Source organism: Ranitomeya imitator, chromosome 5, assembly GCF_032444005.1.
Source record: "Ranitomeya imitator isolate aRanImi1 chromosome 5, aRanImi1.pri, whole genome shotgun sequence".
NCBI classification, from domain to species: domain Eukaryota; kingdom Metazoa; phylum Chordata; class Amphibia; order Anura; family Dendrobatidae; genus Ranitomeya; species Ranitomeya imitator.
Window position 1 is genome coordinate 12,802,386 of NC_091286.1, and position 16,367 is coordinate 12,818,752.

At 53.0% G+C, this 16,367-nt stretch overlaps 1 protein-coding gene across 5 annotated transcripts in view; it reads right to left on the reverse strand.

Annotated features, from left to right (window-relative positions):
* The window catches only part of KCNK17 (potassium two pore domain channel subfamily K member 17), a 67,037-nt gene extending 51,509 nt beyond the window's left edge, over nt 1-15,528 (reverse strand). For 3 of the 5 annotated variants that reach the window (XR_011321882.1, XR_011321881.1, XM_069768314.1), the window contains exons 1-2: nt 15,324-15,528; nt 12,815-13,093 (exon numbers count right to left, since the gene is read on the reverse strand). Coding sequence is in view for 1 of the 5 variants with exons in the window: in XM_069768314.1 (XP_069624415.1) it covers nt 12,815-13,030 (216 nt within the window). In the remaining 4 variants the exon portion in view is untranslated. The remainder of the gene's footprint in view (nt 1-12,814; nt 13,094-15,323) is intronic. The other 2 variants (XR_011321883.1, XR_011321884.1) reach the window with 2 other exon arrangements.
* Nucleotides 15,529-16,367: the final 839 nt, after the last annotated feature.

Genomic DNA, 16,367 nt, shown 5'->3' on the forward strand with positions numbered 1-16,367 from the left:
TCTGGAGGAGAACATGGGAGTCTGGATGAGAACTGAGGAGTCTGGAGGAGAACAGGGGAGTCTGGAGGAGAATTGAGGAGTCTGGAGGAGAACAGGGGAGTCTGGAGGAGGACAGAGGAGTCTGGAGGAGAACTGAGGAGTCTGGCGGAGAACAGGGGATTCTGGAGGAAAACTGAGGGGTCTGGAGGGGAACAGGGGAGTCTGGAGGAGAACTGAGGAGTCTGGAGGAGAACAGGGAAGTCTGGAGGAGAACTGAGGAGTCTGGAGGAGAACAGGGGAGTCTGGAGGAGAACTGAGGAGTCTGGAAGAGAACTGAGGAGTCTGGAGGAGGACAGAGGAGTCTGGAGGAGAACAGGGGAGTCTGGAGGAGAACAGGGGAGTCTGGAGGAGAACAGGGGAGTCTGGAGGAGAACTGAGAAGTCTGGAGGAGAACTGAAGAGTCTGGAGGAGAACTGAGGAGTCTGGAGGAGAACAGGGGAACCTGGAGGAGAACTGAGGAGTCTGGAGGAGAACATGGGAGTCTGGAGGAGAACTGAGGAGTCTGGAGGAGAACAGGGGAGTCTGGAGGAGAACTGAGGAGTCTGGAGGAGAACAGGGGAGTCTGGAGGAGGACAGAGGAGTCTGGCGGAGAACTGAGGAGTCTGGAGGAGAACAGGGGAGTCTGGAGGAGAACTGAGGAGTCTGGCGGAGAACAGGGGATTCTGGAGGAAAACTGAGGGGTCTGGAGGGGAACAGGGGAGTCTGGAGGAGAACTGAGGAGTCTGGAGGAGAACAGGGAAGTCTGGAGGAGAACTGAGGAGTCTGGAGGAGAACAGGGGAGTCTGGAGAAGAACAGGGGTGTCTGGAGGAGAACAGGGGAGTCTGGAGGACTGAGGAGTCTGGAGGAGAACAGGGGAGTCTGGAGGAGAACAGGGGAGTCTGGAGGAGAGCTGAGGAGTCTGGAGAAGAACTGAGGAGTCTGGAGGAGAACAGGGGAGTCTGCAGGAGAACAGGGGAGTCTGGAGGAGAACTAAGAAGTCTGGAGGAGAACAGGGGAGTCTGGAGAAGAACAGGAGAGTCTGGAGGAGAACTGGGGAGTCTGGAGGAGAACAGGAGAGTCTGGAGGAGAACAGGGGAGTCTGGAGGAGAACTGAGGAGTCTGGAGAAGAACTGAGGAGTCTGGAGGAGAACTGAGGAGTCTGGAGGAGAACAGGGGAACCTGGAGGAGAACTGAGGAGTCTAGAGGAGAACATGGGAGTCTGGAGGAGAACAGGGGAGTCTGGAGGAGAACAGGAGAGTCTGGAGGAGAACAGGGAAGTCTGGAGGAGAACTGAGGAGTCTGGAGAAGAACTGAGGAGTCTGGAGGAGAACATGGGAGTCTGGAGGAGAACAGGGGAGTCTGGAGGAGAACAGGAGAGTCTGGAGGAGAACAGGGAAGTCTGGAGGAGAACGGAGGAGTCTGGAGAAGAACTGAGAAGTCTGGAGGAGAACAGGGGAGTCTGGAGAAGAACAGGAGAGTCTGGAGGAGAACAGGGGAGTCTGGAGGAGAACAAGAGAGTCTGGAGGAGAACAGGGCAGTCTGGAGGAGAACTGAGGAGACTGGAGAAGAACTGAGGAGTCTGGAGGAGAACTGAGGAGTCTGGAGGAGAACAGGGGAACCGGGAGGAGAACTGAGGAGTCTGGAGGAGAACATGGGAGTCTGGAGGAGAACTGAGGAGTCTGGAGGAGAACAGGGGAGTCTGGAGGAGAACTGAGGAGTCTGGAGGAGAACAGGGGAGTCTGGAGGAGAACAGGGGAGTCTGGAGGAGGACAGAGTAGTCTGGAGGAGAACTGAGGAGTCTGGAGGAGAACAGGGGAGTCTGGAGGAGAACTGAGGAGTCTGGCGGAGAAGAGGGGATTCTGGAGGAAAACTGAGGGGTCTGGAGGGGAACAGGGGAGTCTGGAGGAGAACTGAGGAGTCTGGAGGAGAACAGGGAAGTCTGGAGGAGAACTGAGGAGTCTGGAGGAGAACAGGGGAGTCTGGAGGAGAACTGAGGAGTCTGGAAGAGAACTGAGGAGTCTGGAGGAGGACAGAGGAGTCTGGAGGAGAACAGGGGAGTCTGGAGGAGAACAGGGGAGTCTGGAGGAGAACTGAGGAGTCTGGAGGAGAACTGAAGAGTCTGGAGGAGAACTGAGGAGTCTGGAGGAGGACAGAGGAGTCTGGAGGAGAACAGGGGAGTCTGGAGGAGAACTGAGGAGTCTGGAGAAGAACTGAGGAGTCTGGAGGAGAACAGGGGAGTCTGGAGGAGAACAGGGGAGTCTGGAGGAGAACGAAGAAGTCTGGAGGAGAACAGGGGAGTCTGGAGAAGAACAGGAGAGTCTGGAGGAGAACAGGGGAGTCTGGAGGAGAACAGGGGAGTCTGGAGGAGAACTGAGGAGTCTGGAGAAGAACTGAGGAGTCTGGAGGAGAACTGAGGAGTCTGGAGGAGAACAGGGGAACCTGGAGGAGAACTGAGGAGTCTGGAGGAGAACATGGGAGTCTGGAGGAGAACTGAGGAGTCTGGAGGAGAACAGGGGAGTCTGGAGGAGAACTGAGGAGTCTGGAGGAGAACAGGGGAGTCTGGAGGAGGACAGAGGAGTCTGGAGGAGAACTGAGGAGTCTGGAGGAGAACAGGGGAGTCTGGAGGAGAACTGAGGAGTCTGGCGGAGAACAGGGGATTCTGGAGGAAAACTGAGGGGTCTGGAGGGGAACAGGGGAGTCTGGAGGAGAACTGAGGAGTCTGGAGGAGGACAGAGGAGTCTGGAGGAGGACAGAGGAGTCTGGCGGAGAACTGAGGAGTCTGGAGGAGAACAGGGGAGTCTGGAGGAGGACAGAGGAGTCTGGCGGAGAACTGAGGAGTCTGGAGGAGAACAGGGGAGTCTGGAGGAGAACTGAGGAGTCTGGCGGAGAACAGGGGATTCTGGAGGAAAACTGAGGGGTCTGGAGGGGAACAGGGGAGTCTGGAGGAGAACTGAGGAGTCTGGAGGAGAACAGGGAAGTCTGGAGGAGAACTGAGGAGTCTGGAGGAGAACAGGGGAGTCTGGAGAAGAACAGGGGTGTCTGGAGGAGAACAGGGGAGTCTGGAGGACTGAGGAGTCTGGAGGAGAACAGGGGAGTCTGGAGGAGAACAGGGGAGTCTGGAGGAGAACTGAGGAGTCTGGAGAAGAACTGAGGAGTCTGGAGGAGAACAGGGGAGTCTGGAGGAGAACAGGGGAGTCTGGAGGAGAACAGGAGAGTCTGGAGGAGAACAGGGAAGTCTGGAGGAGAACGGAGGAGTCTGGAGAAGAACTGAGAAGTCTGGAGGAGAACAGGGGAGTCTGGAGAAGAACAGGAGAGTCTGGAGGAGAACAGGGGAGTCTGGAGGAGAACAAGAGAGTCTGGAGGAGAACAGGGCAGTCTGGAGGAGAACTGAGGAGACTGGAGAAGAACTGAGGAGTCTGGAGGAGAACTGAGGAGTCTGGAGGAGAACAGGGGAACCGGGAGGAGAACTGAGGAGTCTGGAGGAGAACATGGGAGTCTGGAGGAGAACTGAGGAGTCTGGAGGAGAACAGGGGAGTCTGGAGGAGAACTGAGGAGTCTGGAGGAGAACAGGGGAGTCTGGAGGAGAACAGGGGAGTCTGGAGGAGGACAGAGGAGTCTGGAGGAGAACTGAGGAGTCTGGAGGAGAACAGGGGAGTCTGGAGGAGAACTGAGGAGTCTGGCGGAGAAGAGGGGATTCTGGAGGAAAACTGAGGGGTCTGGAGGGGAACAGGGGAGTCTGGAGGAGAACTGAGGAGTCTGGAGGAGAACAGGGAAGTCTGGAGGAGAACTGAGGAGTCTGGAGGAGAACAGGGGAGTCTGGAGGAGAACTGAGGAGTCTGGAAGAGAACTGAGGAGTCTGGAGGAGGACAGAGGAGTCTGGAGGAGAACAGGGGAGTCTGGAGGAGAACAGGGGAGTCTGGAGGAGAACTGAGGAGTCTGGAGGAGAACTGAAGAGTCTGGAGGAGAACTGAGGAGTCTGGAGGAGGACAGAGGAGTCTGGAGGAGAACAGGGGAGTCTGGAGGAGAACTGAGGAGTCTGGCGGAGAAGAGGGGATTCTGGAGGAAAACTGAGGGGTCTGGAGGGGAACAGGGGAGTCTGGAGGAGAACTGAGGAGTCTGGAGGAGAACAGGGAAGTCTGGAGGAGAACTGAGGAGTCTGGAGGAGAACAGGGGAGTCTGGAGGAGAACTGAGGAGTCTGGAAGAGAACTGAGGAGTCTGGAGGAGGACAGAGGAGTCTGGAGGAGAACAGGGGAGTCTGGAGGAGAACAGGGGAGTCTGGAGGAGAACTGAGGAGTCTGGAGGAGAACTGAAGAGTCTGGAGGAGAACTGAGGAGTCTGGAGGAGGACAGAGGAGTCTGGAGGAGAACAGGGGAGTCTGGAGGAGAACTGAGGAGTCTGGAGAAGAACTGAGGAGTCTGGAGGAGAACAGGGGAGTCTGGAGGAGAACAGGGGAGTCTGGAGGAGAACGAAGAAGTCTGGAGGAGAACAGGGGAGTCTGGAGAAGAACAGGAGAGTCTGGAGGAGAACAGGGGAGTCTGGAGGAGAACAGGGGAGTCTGGAGGAGAACTGAGGAGTCTGGAGAAGAACTGAGGAGTCTGGAGGAGAACTGAGGAGTCTGGAGGAGAACAGGGGAACCTGGAGGAGAACTGAGGAGTCTGGAGGAGAACATGGGAGTCTGGAGGAGAACTGAGGAGTCTGGAGGAGAACAGGGGAGTCTGGAGGAGAACTGAGGAGTCTGGAGGAGAACAGGGGAGTCTGGAGGAGGACAGAGGAGTCTGGAGGAGAACTGAGGAGTCTGGAGGAGAACAGGGGAGTCTGGAGGAGAACTGAGGAGTCTGGCGGAGAACAGGGGATTCTGGAGGAAAACTGAGGGGTCTGGAGGGGAACAGGGGAGTCTGGAGGAGAACTGAGGAGTCTGGAGGAGGACAGAGGAGTCTGGAGGAGGACAGAGGAGTCTGGCGGAGAACTGAGGAGTCTGGAGGAGAACAGGGGAGTCTGGAGGAGGACAGAGGAGTCTGGCGGAGAACTGAGGAGTCTGGAGGAGAACAGGGGAGTCTGGAGGAGAACTGAGGAGTCTGGCGGAGAACAGGGGATTCTGGAGGAAAACTGAGGGGTCTGGAGGGGAACAGGGGAGTCTGGAGGAGAACTGAGGAGTCTGGAGGAGAACAGGGAAGTCTGGAGGAGAACTGAGGAGTCTGGAGGAGAACAGGGGAGTCTGGAGAAGAACAGGGGTGTCTGGAGGAGAACAGGGGAGTCTGGAGGACTGAGGAGTCTGGAGGAGAACAGGGGAGTCTGGAGGAGAACAGGGGAGTCTGGAGGAGAACTGAGGAGTCTGGAGAAGAACTGAGGAGTCTGGAGGAGAACAGGGGAGTCTGGAGGAGAACAGGGGAGTCTGGAGGAGAACAGGAGAGTCTGGAGGAGAACAGGGAAGTCTGGAGGAGAACGGAGGAGTCTGGAGAAGAACTGAGAAGTCTGGAGGAGAACAGGGGAGTCTGGAGAAGAACAGGAGAGTCTGGAGGAGAACAGGGGAGTCTGGAGGAGAACAAGAGAGTCTGGAGGAGAACAGGGCAGTCTGGAGGAGAACTGAGGAGACTGGAGAAGAACTGAGGAGTCTGGAGGAGAACTGAGGAGTCTGGAGGAGAACAGGGGAACCGGGAGGAGAACTGAGGAGTCTGGAGGAGAACATGGGAGTCTGGAGGAGAACTGAGGAGTCTGGAGGAGAACAGGGGAGTCTGGAGGAGAACTGAGGAGTCTGGAGGAGAACAGGGGAGTCTGGAGGAGAACAGGGGAGTCTGGAGGAGGACAGAGGAGTCTGGAGGAGAACTGAGGAGTCTGGAGGAGAACAGGGGAGTCTGGAGGAGAACTGAGGAGTCTGGCGGAGAAGAGGGGATTCTGGAGGAAAACTGAGGGGTCTGGAGGGGAACAGGGGAGTCTGGAGGAGAACTGAGGAGTCTGGAGGAGAACAGGGAAGTCTGGAGGAGAACTGAGGAGTCTGGAGGAGAACAGGGGAGTCTGGAGGAGAACTGAGGAGTCTGGAAGAGAACTGAGGAGTCTGGAGGAGGACAGAGGAGTCTGGAGGAGAACAGGGGAGTCTGGAGGAGAACAGGGGAGTCTGGAGGAGAACTGAGGAGTCTGGAGGAGAACTGAAGAGTCTGGAGGAGAACTGAGGAGTCTGGAGGAGGACAGAGGAGTCTGGAGGAGAACAGGGGAGTCTGGAGGAGAACTGAGGAGTCTGGAGAAGAACTGAGGAGTCTGGAGGAGAACAGGGGAGTCTGGAGGAGAACAGGGGAGTCTGGAGGAGAACGAAGAAGTCTGGAGGAGAACAGGGGAGTCTGGAGAAGAACAGGAGAGTCTGGAGGAGAACAGGGGAGTCTGGAGGAGAACAGGGGAGTCTGGAGGAGAACTGAGGAGTCTGGAGAAGAACTGAGGAGTCTGGAGGAGAACTGAGGAGTCTGGAGGAGAACAGGGGAACCTGGAGGAGAACTGAGGAGTCTGGAGGAGAACATGGGAGTCTGGAGGAGAACTGAGGAGTCTGGAGGAGAACAGGGGAGTCTGGAGGAGAACTGAGGAGTCTGGAGGAGAACAGGGGAGTCTGGAGGAGGACAGAGGAGTCTGGAGGAGAACTGAGGAGTCTGGAGGAGAACAGGGGAGTCTGGAGGAGAACTGAGGAGTCTGGCGGAGAACAGGGGATTCTGGAGGAAAACTGAGGGGTCTGGAGGGGAACAGGGGAGTCTGGAGGAGAACTGAGGAGTCTGGAGGAGAACAGGGAAGTCTGGAGGAGAACTGAGGAGTCTGGAGGAGAACAGGGGAGTCTGGAGGAGAACTGAGGAGTCTGGAAGAGAACTGAGGAGTCTGGAGGAGGACAGAGGAGTCTGGAGGAGAACAGGGGAGTCTGGAGGAGAACAGGGGAGTCTGGAGGAGAACTGAGGAGTCTGGAGGAGAACTGAAGAGTCTGGAGGAGAACTGAGGAGTCTGGAGGAGGACAGAGGAGTCTGGAGGAGAACAGGGAAGTCTGGAGGAGAACTGAGGAGTCTGGAGGAGAATAGGGGAGTCTGGAGGAGAACTGAAGAGTCTGGAGGAGAACTGAGGAGTCTGGAGGAGAACAGGGGAGTCTGGAGGAGAACTGAGGAGTCTGGAGGAGAACTGAGGAGTCTGGAGGAGAACAGGGGAGTCTGGAGGAGAACTGAGGAGTCTGGAGGAGAACTGAGGAATCTGGAGGAGAACTGAGGAGTCTGGAGGAGAACAGGGGAGTCTGGAGGAGAACTAAGGAGTCTGGAGAACAGGGGAGTCTGGAGGAGAACAGGGGAGTCTGGAGGAGAACTGAAGAGTCTGGAGGAGAACTGAGGAGTCTGGAGGAGAACAGGGGAGTCTGGAGGAGAACTGAGGAGTCTGGAGGAGAACTGAAGAGTCTGGAGGAGAACTGAGGAGTCTGTAGAAGGACAGAGGAGTCTGGAGGAGAACAGGGGAGTCTGGAGGAGAACTGAGGAGTCTGGAGGAGAACAGGGGAGTCTGGAGGAGAACTGAAGAGTCTGGAGGAGAACTGAGGAGTCTGGAGGACAGGGGAGTCTGGAGGAGAACTGAGGAGTCTGGAGGAGAACTGAGGAGTCTGGAGGAGAACAGGGGAGTCTGGAGGAGAACTGAGGGGTCTGGAGGAGAACTGAGGAGTCTGTAGGAGAACAGGGGAGTCTGGAGGAGAACTGAGGAGTCTGGAGGAGAACTGAGGAGTCTGGAGGAGAACTGAGGAGTCTGGAGGAGAACAGGGGAGTCTGGAGGAGAACTGAGGAGTCTGGAGGAGAACAGGGGAGTCTGGAGGAGAACAGGGGAGTCTGGAGGAGAACTGAAGAGTCTGGAGGAGAACTGAGGAGTCTGGAGGAGAACAGGGGAGTCTGGAGGAGAACTGAGGAGTCTGGAGGAGGACAGAGGAGTCTGAAGGAGAACAGGGGAGTCTGGAGGAGAACTGAGGAGTCTGGAGGAGAACAGGGGAGTCTGGAGGAGAACTGAAGAGTCTGGAGGAGAACTGAGGAGTCTGGAGGAGAACAGGGGAGTCTGGAGGAGAACTGAGGAGTCTGGAGGAGAACTGAGGAGTCTGGAGGAGAACAGGGGAGTCTGGAGGAGAACTGAGGAGTCTGGAGGAGAACTGAGGAGTCTGTAGGAGAACAGGGGAGTCTGGAGGAGAACTGAGGAGTCTAGAGGAGAACTGAGGAGTCTGGAGGAGAACTGAGGAGTCTGGAGGAGAACAGGGGAGTCTGGAGGAGAACTGAGGAGTCTGGAGGAGAACAGGGGAGTCTGGAGGAGAACAAGGGAGTCTGGAGGAGAACTGAAGAGTCTGGAGGAGAACTGAGGAGTCTGGAGGAGAACAGGGGAGTCTGGAGGAGAACTGAGGAGTCTGGAGGAGGACAGAGGAGTCTGGAGGAGAACAGAGGAGTCTGGAGGAGAACTGAGGAGTCTGGAGGAGAACAGGGGAGTCTGGAGGAGATCTGAAGATTCTGGAGGAGAACTGAGGAGTCTGGAGGAGAACAGGGGAGTCTGGAGGAGAACTGAGGAGTCTGGAGGAGAACTGAGGAGTCTGGAGGAGAACAGGGGAGTCTGGAGGAGAACTGAGGAGTCTGGAGGAGAACTGAGGAGTCTGTAGGAGAACAGGGGAGTCTGGAGGAGAACTGAGGAGTCTGGAGGAGAACTGAGGAGTCTGGAGGAGAACTGAGGAGTCTGGAGGAGAACAGGGGAGTCTGGAGGAGAACTGAGGAGTCTGGAGGAGAACAGGGGAGTCTGGAGGAGAACAGGGGAGTCTGGAGGAGAACTGACGAGTCTGGAGGAGAACTGAGGAGTCTGAAGGAGAACAGGGGAGTCTGGAGGAGAACTGAGGAGTCTGGAGGAGAACTGAGGAGTCTGGAGGAGAACAGGGGAGTCTGGAGGAGAACTGAGGAGTCTGGAGGAGAACTGAGGAGTCTGGAGGAGAACTGAGGAGTCTGGAGGAGAACAGGGGAGTCTGGAGGAGAACTGAGGAGTCTGGAGGAGAACTGAGGAGTCTGGAGGAGAACTGAGGAGTCTGGAGGAGAACAGGGGAGTCTGGAGGAGAACTGATGAGTCTGGAGGAGAATAGGGGAGTCTGGAGGAGAACTGAGGAGTCTGGAGGAGAACTGAGGAGTCTGGAGGAGAACAGGGGAGTCTGGAGGAGAACTGAGGAGTCTGGAGGAGAACAGGGGAGTCTGGAGGAGGACAGAGGAGTCTGGAGGAGAACTGAGGAGTCTGGAGGAGAACAGGGGAGTCTGGAGGAGAACTGAGGAGTCTGGAGGAGAACAGGGGATTCTGGAGGAAAACTGAGGAGTCTGGAGGAGAACTGAGGAGTCTGGAGGAGAACAGGGGAGTCTGGAGGAGAACTGAGGAATCTGGAGGAGAACAGGGGAGTCTGGAGGAGAACAGGGGAGTCTGGAGAAGAACTGAGGAGTCTGGAGGAGAACTGAGGAGTCTGGAGGAGGACAGAGGAGTCTGGAGGAGAACAGGGGAGTCTGGAGGAGAACTGAGGAGTCTGGAGGAGAACAGGGGAGTCTGGAGGAGAACTGAAGAGTCTGGAGGAGTACTGAGGAGTCTGGAGGAGAACAGGGGAGTCTGGAGGAGAACTGAGGAGTCTGGAGGAGAACAGGAGACTCTGGAGGAGAACTGATGAGTCTGGAGGAGAACTGAGGAGTCTGGAGGAGAACAGGGGAGTCTGGAGGAGAACAGGGGAGTCTGGAGGAGAACTGAGGAGTCTGGAGGAGAACAGACGAGTCTGGAGGAGAACAGGGGAATCTGGAGGAGAACAGGGGAATCTGGAGGAGAACAGGGGAGTCTGGAGGAGAACAGAGTAGTCTGGAGGAGAACAGGGGAGTCTGGAGGAGAACTGAGGAGTCTGGAGGAGAACTGAGGAGTCTGGAGGAGAACAGGGGAGTCTGGAGGAGAACAGGGGAGTCTGGAGGAGAACTGAGGAGTCTGGAGGAGAACTGAGGAGTCTGGATGAGAACTGAGGAGTCTGGAGGAGAACTGAGGAGTGTAGAGGAGAACTGAGGAGTCTGGAGGAGAACAGGGGAGTCTGGAGGAGAACAGAGGAGTCTGAAGGAGAACAGGGGAGTCTGGAGGAGAACAGGGGAGTTTGGAGGATAACTGAGGAGTCTGGAGGAGAACAGGGGAGTCTGGAGGAGGACAGAGGATTCTGGAGAACAGGGGAGTCTGGAGGAGAACAGAGGAGTCTGGAGGAGAACTGATGAGTCTGGAGGAGAACAGGGGAGTCTGGAGGAGAACTGAGGAGTCTGGAAGAGAACTGAGGAGTCTGGATGAGAACTGAGGAGTCTGGAGGAGAACAGGGGAGTCTGGAGGAGAACTGAGGAGTCTGGAGGAGAACAGGGGAGTCTGGAGGAGAACAGGGGAGTGTGGAAGAGAACAGGGGAGTCTGGAGGAGAACTGAGGAGTCTGGAGGAGAACTGAGGAGTCTGGAGGAGAACAGGGAGTCTGGAGGAGAACTGAGGAGTCTGGAGGAGAACTGAGGAGTCTAAAGGAGAACAGGAGAGTCTGGAGGAGAACAGAGTAGTCTGGAGGAGAACTGAGGAGTCTGGAGGAGAACTGAGGAGTCTGGACGAGAACAGAAGAGTCTGGAGGAGAACTGAGAAGTCTGGAGGAGATCTGAGGAGTCTAGAGGAGAACAGGTGAGTCTGGAGGAGAACTGAGGAGTCTAGAGGAGAACTGAGGAGTCTGGAGGAGAACAGACGAGTCTGGAGGAGAACAGGGGAGTCTGGAGGAGAACAGAGTAGTCTGGAGGAGAACTGATGAGTCTGGAGGAGAACAGGGGAGTCTGGAGGAGAACTGATGAGTCTGGAGGAGAACAGGGGAGTCTGGAGGAGAACATGGGAGTCTGGAGGAGAACAGAAGAGTCTGGAGGAAAACAGAGGAGTCTGGAGGAGAACAGGGGAGTCTGGAGGAGAACTGAGGAGTCTGGAGGAGAACAGGGGAGTCTGGAGGAGAACTGAGGAGTCTGGAGGAGAACAGGGGAGTCTGGAGGAGAACTGAGGAGTCTGGAGGAGAACAGGGGAGTCTGGAGGAGAACAGGGGAGTCTGGAGGAGAACTGAAGAGTCTGGAGGAGAACTGAGGAGTCTGGAGGAGAACAGGGGAGTCTGGAGGAGAACAAGGGAGTCTGGAGGAGAACTGAGGAGTCTGGAGGAGAACAGGGAGTCTGGAGGAGAACTGAGGAGTCTGGAGGAGAACTGAGGAGTCTAAAGGAGAACAGGAGAGCCTGGAGGAGAACAGAGTAGTCTGGAGGAGAACTGAGGAGTCTGGAGGAGAACTGAGGAGTCTGGACGAGAACAGAAGAGTCTGGAGGAGAACTGAGAAGTCTGGAGGAGATCTGAGGAGTCTAGAGGAGAACAGGGGAGTCTGGAGGAGAACTGAGGAGTCTAGAGGAGAACTGAGGAGTCTGGAGGAGAACTGAGGAGTCTGGAGGAGAACTGAGGAGTCTGGAGGAGAACAGACGAGTCTGGAGAACAGGGGAGTCTGGAGGAGAACAGAGTAGTCTGGAGGAGAACTGATGAGTCTGGAGGAGAACAGGGGAGTCTGGAGGAGAACACGGGAGTCTGGAGGAGAACAGAAGAGTCTGGAGGAAAACAGAGGAGTCTGGAGAAACCAGTTATGTTTGGAGAAGACAGAGGTCTGGAATAGACTCTCTCTTATCTCTGGAAACACAAGAACGCTCTGCCATTCAGAGTACTCACTTGTATGCGTAGCTGGAGTATTATAGCAGCGATATAAGGAGCATGTGCATCTTAAGATTGTGACTGACTCAAGAGTGAAGATGAAGGAAATTAGTGATGTAGAAATGGAAAGACCAATGATGACCAATGCTGGAGCTACAGGTGGTGGAGACAATGTGTACGATACATCTGGGAGTAAAGACTACTGGGGCTACAACCATGGAGGGGAAACAGTAGAAAGAATCTAAGTCCAAGGAGTAAGAAGACCTCGGGCAGAAGATGTGGTGGTGCAGAGCAGCAGTACGAGCGCCTTGTGTCTTCCAGGGAGAACGGTGTGTGTTTGTGGTGGAGCTGCAGCTGTCGTTACTATGTCTTATGATGACTTTCCTCTGATCTCACTGCATCTGTCACTTAACACAGATCATAGAAGTAAAGAGGACAAGCAGTGCACAGGAGCACCACCATCCATCCACCAGCAGTGGAGCTGTGTACATTCTGCAGGGCAAGAAATGATAGTTATAATGTCCATTGCTTAACCTCTGTATACAGCTGATGTCTGACCTCTGTATACAGCTGATTTCTGGCCTCTCTATACAGCTGATGTCTGACCTCTGTATACAGCTGATGTCTGACCTCTGAATACAGCTTATGTCTGACCTCTGTATACAGCTGATGTCTGACCTTTGTATGCAGCTTATGTCTGACCCCCGTATACAGCTGATGTCTGACCCGTGTATAAGCTGGTATTTGACTTCTGTATATAACTAAACGTGTATACAGATGACATGTGACCCCTGTATACAGCTGACATGTGACCCTTGTATACAGCTGACATGTGACCCCTGTATACAGCTGACATGTGACCCCCTTGTATACAGCTGACATGTGACCCCTGTATACAGCTGACATGCAACCCTTGTATACAGCTGACATGCGACCCTTGTATACAGCTGACATGTGACCCCTGTATACAGCTGACATGCGACCCTTGTATACAGCTGACATGCGACCCTTGTATACAGCTGACATGTGACCCCTGTATACAGCTGACATCTCCCCCCTGGCCGGGTCACACTTACTGCGCTGAACATCTCCAGGGTCCGGTCGTCCATACACGTGTGGTTCTTCAGCAGCTCCCACTTCTCCAGCTGGAAGTTGTGGGTCAGGTCCTTCTCAGCTTCACTCTCCAGGGCCCAGAAGATGGTGGCCCCCAGCAGCAGGTAACAGACGTAGACCACCAGCAGGAACAGGGTGACGGGCACCTGGCAGCGGCTCGGCTCATTGCGGCAAGACATGATTGTCCTAGGTCACTGCATGGGCAGAAACTCCATGGTCTCCGCCTAATAAAGAGACTGCTCCTAATACAGAGAAAGCTCCAAATTTAGAGAGACCTCTCCAATTATACACGGACCCTAATGAAGAGACTCGCTCTAATATACAGAGACTGACCGTAACATAGAGACTGACCCCAAGATACAGAAACTGCTCCTAATATATAGACTGACACTAATATACAGACACTAGTTCTAATATACAGGCACTAGTCCTAATATACAGGCACTAGTCCTAATATACAGGCACTAGTCCTAATATACAGACACTAGTCCTAATATACAGGCACTAGTCCTAATATACAGACACTAGTCCTAATATACAGGCACTAGTCCTAATATACAGACACTAGTCCTAATATACATACACTAGTCCTAATATACAGAATCTAGTCCTAATATAGAGACTAGTCTTAACATACAGACACTAGTCCTAATATACACACAGTAGTCCTAATATACAGGCACTAGTCCTAATATACAGAAACTAGTCCCAATATACAGACACTAGTACTAATATACAGACACTAGTTGTAATATACAGAAACTAGTCCCAATATACAGACACTAGTACTAATATACAGACACTAGTTGTAATATACAGAGACTAGTCCTAATATACAGAGACTAGTCCTAATATACAGAGACTAGTCCTAATATACATAGACTGGTCCTAATATACAGAAACTAGTCCTAATATACAGAGACTAGACCTAATATACAGAGACTAGTCCTAATATACAGAAACTAGTCCTAATATACATAGACTGGTCCTAATATACAGAAACTAGTCCTAATATACAGAGACTAGTCCTAATATACAGAGACTAGTCCTAATATACAGAGACTAGTCCTAATATACAGAAACTAGTCCTAATATACAGAGCTTGCTTCTAGTATAGACAGACTAATCCTAATTTTCAGACATTGTTCCTAATACAGAGAATGACCATAATATACAATGAACCAACATAGAGAATAAACTTTATAAACTGCTACTCATGTAGACATTGGTCCTAATATAGAGAGGCTTCTACTATAAATGAGTGCTCCTAATAGAGAGACTGCTCCTAATAGAGAGACTGCTCCTAATAGAAAGACTGCTCCTAATAGAGAGACTGCTCCTAATGGAGAGACTGCTCCTAATAGAGAGACTGCTCCTAATGGAGAGACTGCTCCTAATGGAGAGACTGCTCCTAATAGAGAGACTGCTCCTAATAGAGAGACTGCTCCTAATAGAAAGACTGCTCCTAATAGAGAGACTGCTCCTAATAGAGAGACTGCTCCTAATGGAGAGACTGCTCCTAATAGAGAGACTGCTCCTAATGGAGAGACTGCTCCTAATAGAGAGACTGCTCCTAATAGAGAGACTGCTCCTAATGGAGAGACTGCTCCTAATAGAGAGACTGCTCCTAATAGAGAGACTGCTCCTGGTATAGAGAGACTGCTCCTAATAGAGAGACTGCTCCTAATAGAAAGACTGCTCCTAATGGAGAGACTGCTCCTAATAGAGACTGCTCCTAATAGAGAGACTGCTCCTAATAGAGAGACTGCTCCTAATAGAGAGACTGCTCCTGGTATAGAGAGACTGCTCCTTGTATACAGAGACTGCTCCTAATGGAGAGACTGCTCCTAATAGAGAGACTGCTCCTAATAGAGAGACTGCTCCTGGTATAGAGAGACTGCTCCTAATAGAGAGACTGCTCCTAATAGAGAGACTGCTCCTAATAGAGACTGCTCCTAATAGAGAGACTGCTCCTAATAGAGAGACTGCTCCTAATAGAGAGACTGCTCCTGGTATAGAGAGACTGCTCCTAATAGAGAGACTGCTCCTAATAGAGAGACTGCTCCTAATAGAGAGACTGCTCCTAATAGAGACTACTCCTGGTATAGAGAGACTGCTCCTAATAGAGAGACTGCTCCTGGTATAGAGAGACTGCTCCTAATAGAGACTACTCCTGGTATAGAGAGACTGCTCCTAATAGAGAGACTGCTCCTGGTATAGAGAGACTGCTCCTAATAGAGACTGCTCCTGGTATAGAGAGACTGCTCCTAATAGAGACTACTCCTGGTATAGAGAGACTGCTCCTAATAGAGAGACTGCTCCTAATAGAGAGACTGCCCCTAACACACAGACTGACCAATCTACAGGTGACTGCTTCCAACATACAGCCTACAATAGAAGCTTCCCCGTATATACCGAACCCCCCCAATACACAGCCCGCCACCGGTACCGGAGCCTGCGCCGCATACACACCGAGCCGCGGCCGTTGCGTTTCTCCTGCGTCCTCCAGCTCCGAGTCCAGGGCTGAGGGTGGGGGATCAGGATCTCACAGAGGAAGGAAAAGGGAGGAGTCTGAGGGGAAAGTGCCCAGAACCGGTCCTAGTCCAGGACTGGCACCAGGAGCCCAGGGGTTAACATGGTTTCCGGCTTTCTGTAAATATTGAGACTCCGTTCTGCTACAATGTATCAGTGTGAGACTCCTCCGCCCTGAGTCTGATGGCAGCTCTCCAGGCGGTCAGATGATGGGTGTAGTAGTATCTGTGCAGAAGTAGCACTGTACTGGGGGTAGTAATAGATTTATAGACAGTGATGAGGTTTGTGTCCATCAGCAATGGTGGCCCCGTATAGAATGATGGGTGTAGTAGTATGACACAGAATGTGTTAAATGTGCAGAATGATAGGTGTTGTAGTATTATGTATAGAGGATGGCTGAGATAGTGTTGTAGTTATGAAGAATAAGGGGTAAAGTATTCCCTTTGTAGAAGACGATGGGTGCAGTAGTTACAAAATGGTAATGACACAATGATGGGCGCAGTAGTATCTGAACAGAAAGTGATGCCTGTAGTTATTTTCTTGTATAGCCATTAGTGATGTTGCTGTAGATGGGAGTTGTGGTTTCGGTGATATTTATCAGTAAAGTCAGGAATTCTTCTTTGTGTTGTACAACTTCATGACCCGGAGTTTTCGGCAAATCTCCGCTGATGAGTAATGGCCGATCTTTGTGGGATTGTGTAGGGTGAGTGTCCTCATATTGTGCAGTTATTCTCACGTTACCTCCTATTGCTGCATTGGATTCCTTCACGCCAAAAAGGAGTGTAAGCTCCTGTGGCCAGAAAACACCAATACCCCGCCAGGTATCCTACCCCATACATTACCTACCCCAGACACCCCCATATTGTGTCCCAGCACAGTGTTTTCCTCCCATTTTCCTCACATTGACTTTTTTCAGCAGCTGACATTTGGTGCTCACATCCACAGGGGCGGACATTGCATGGGGCAACCTGGGCATCCGAATAG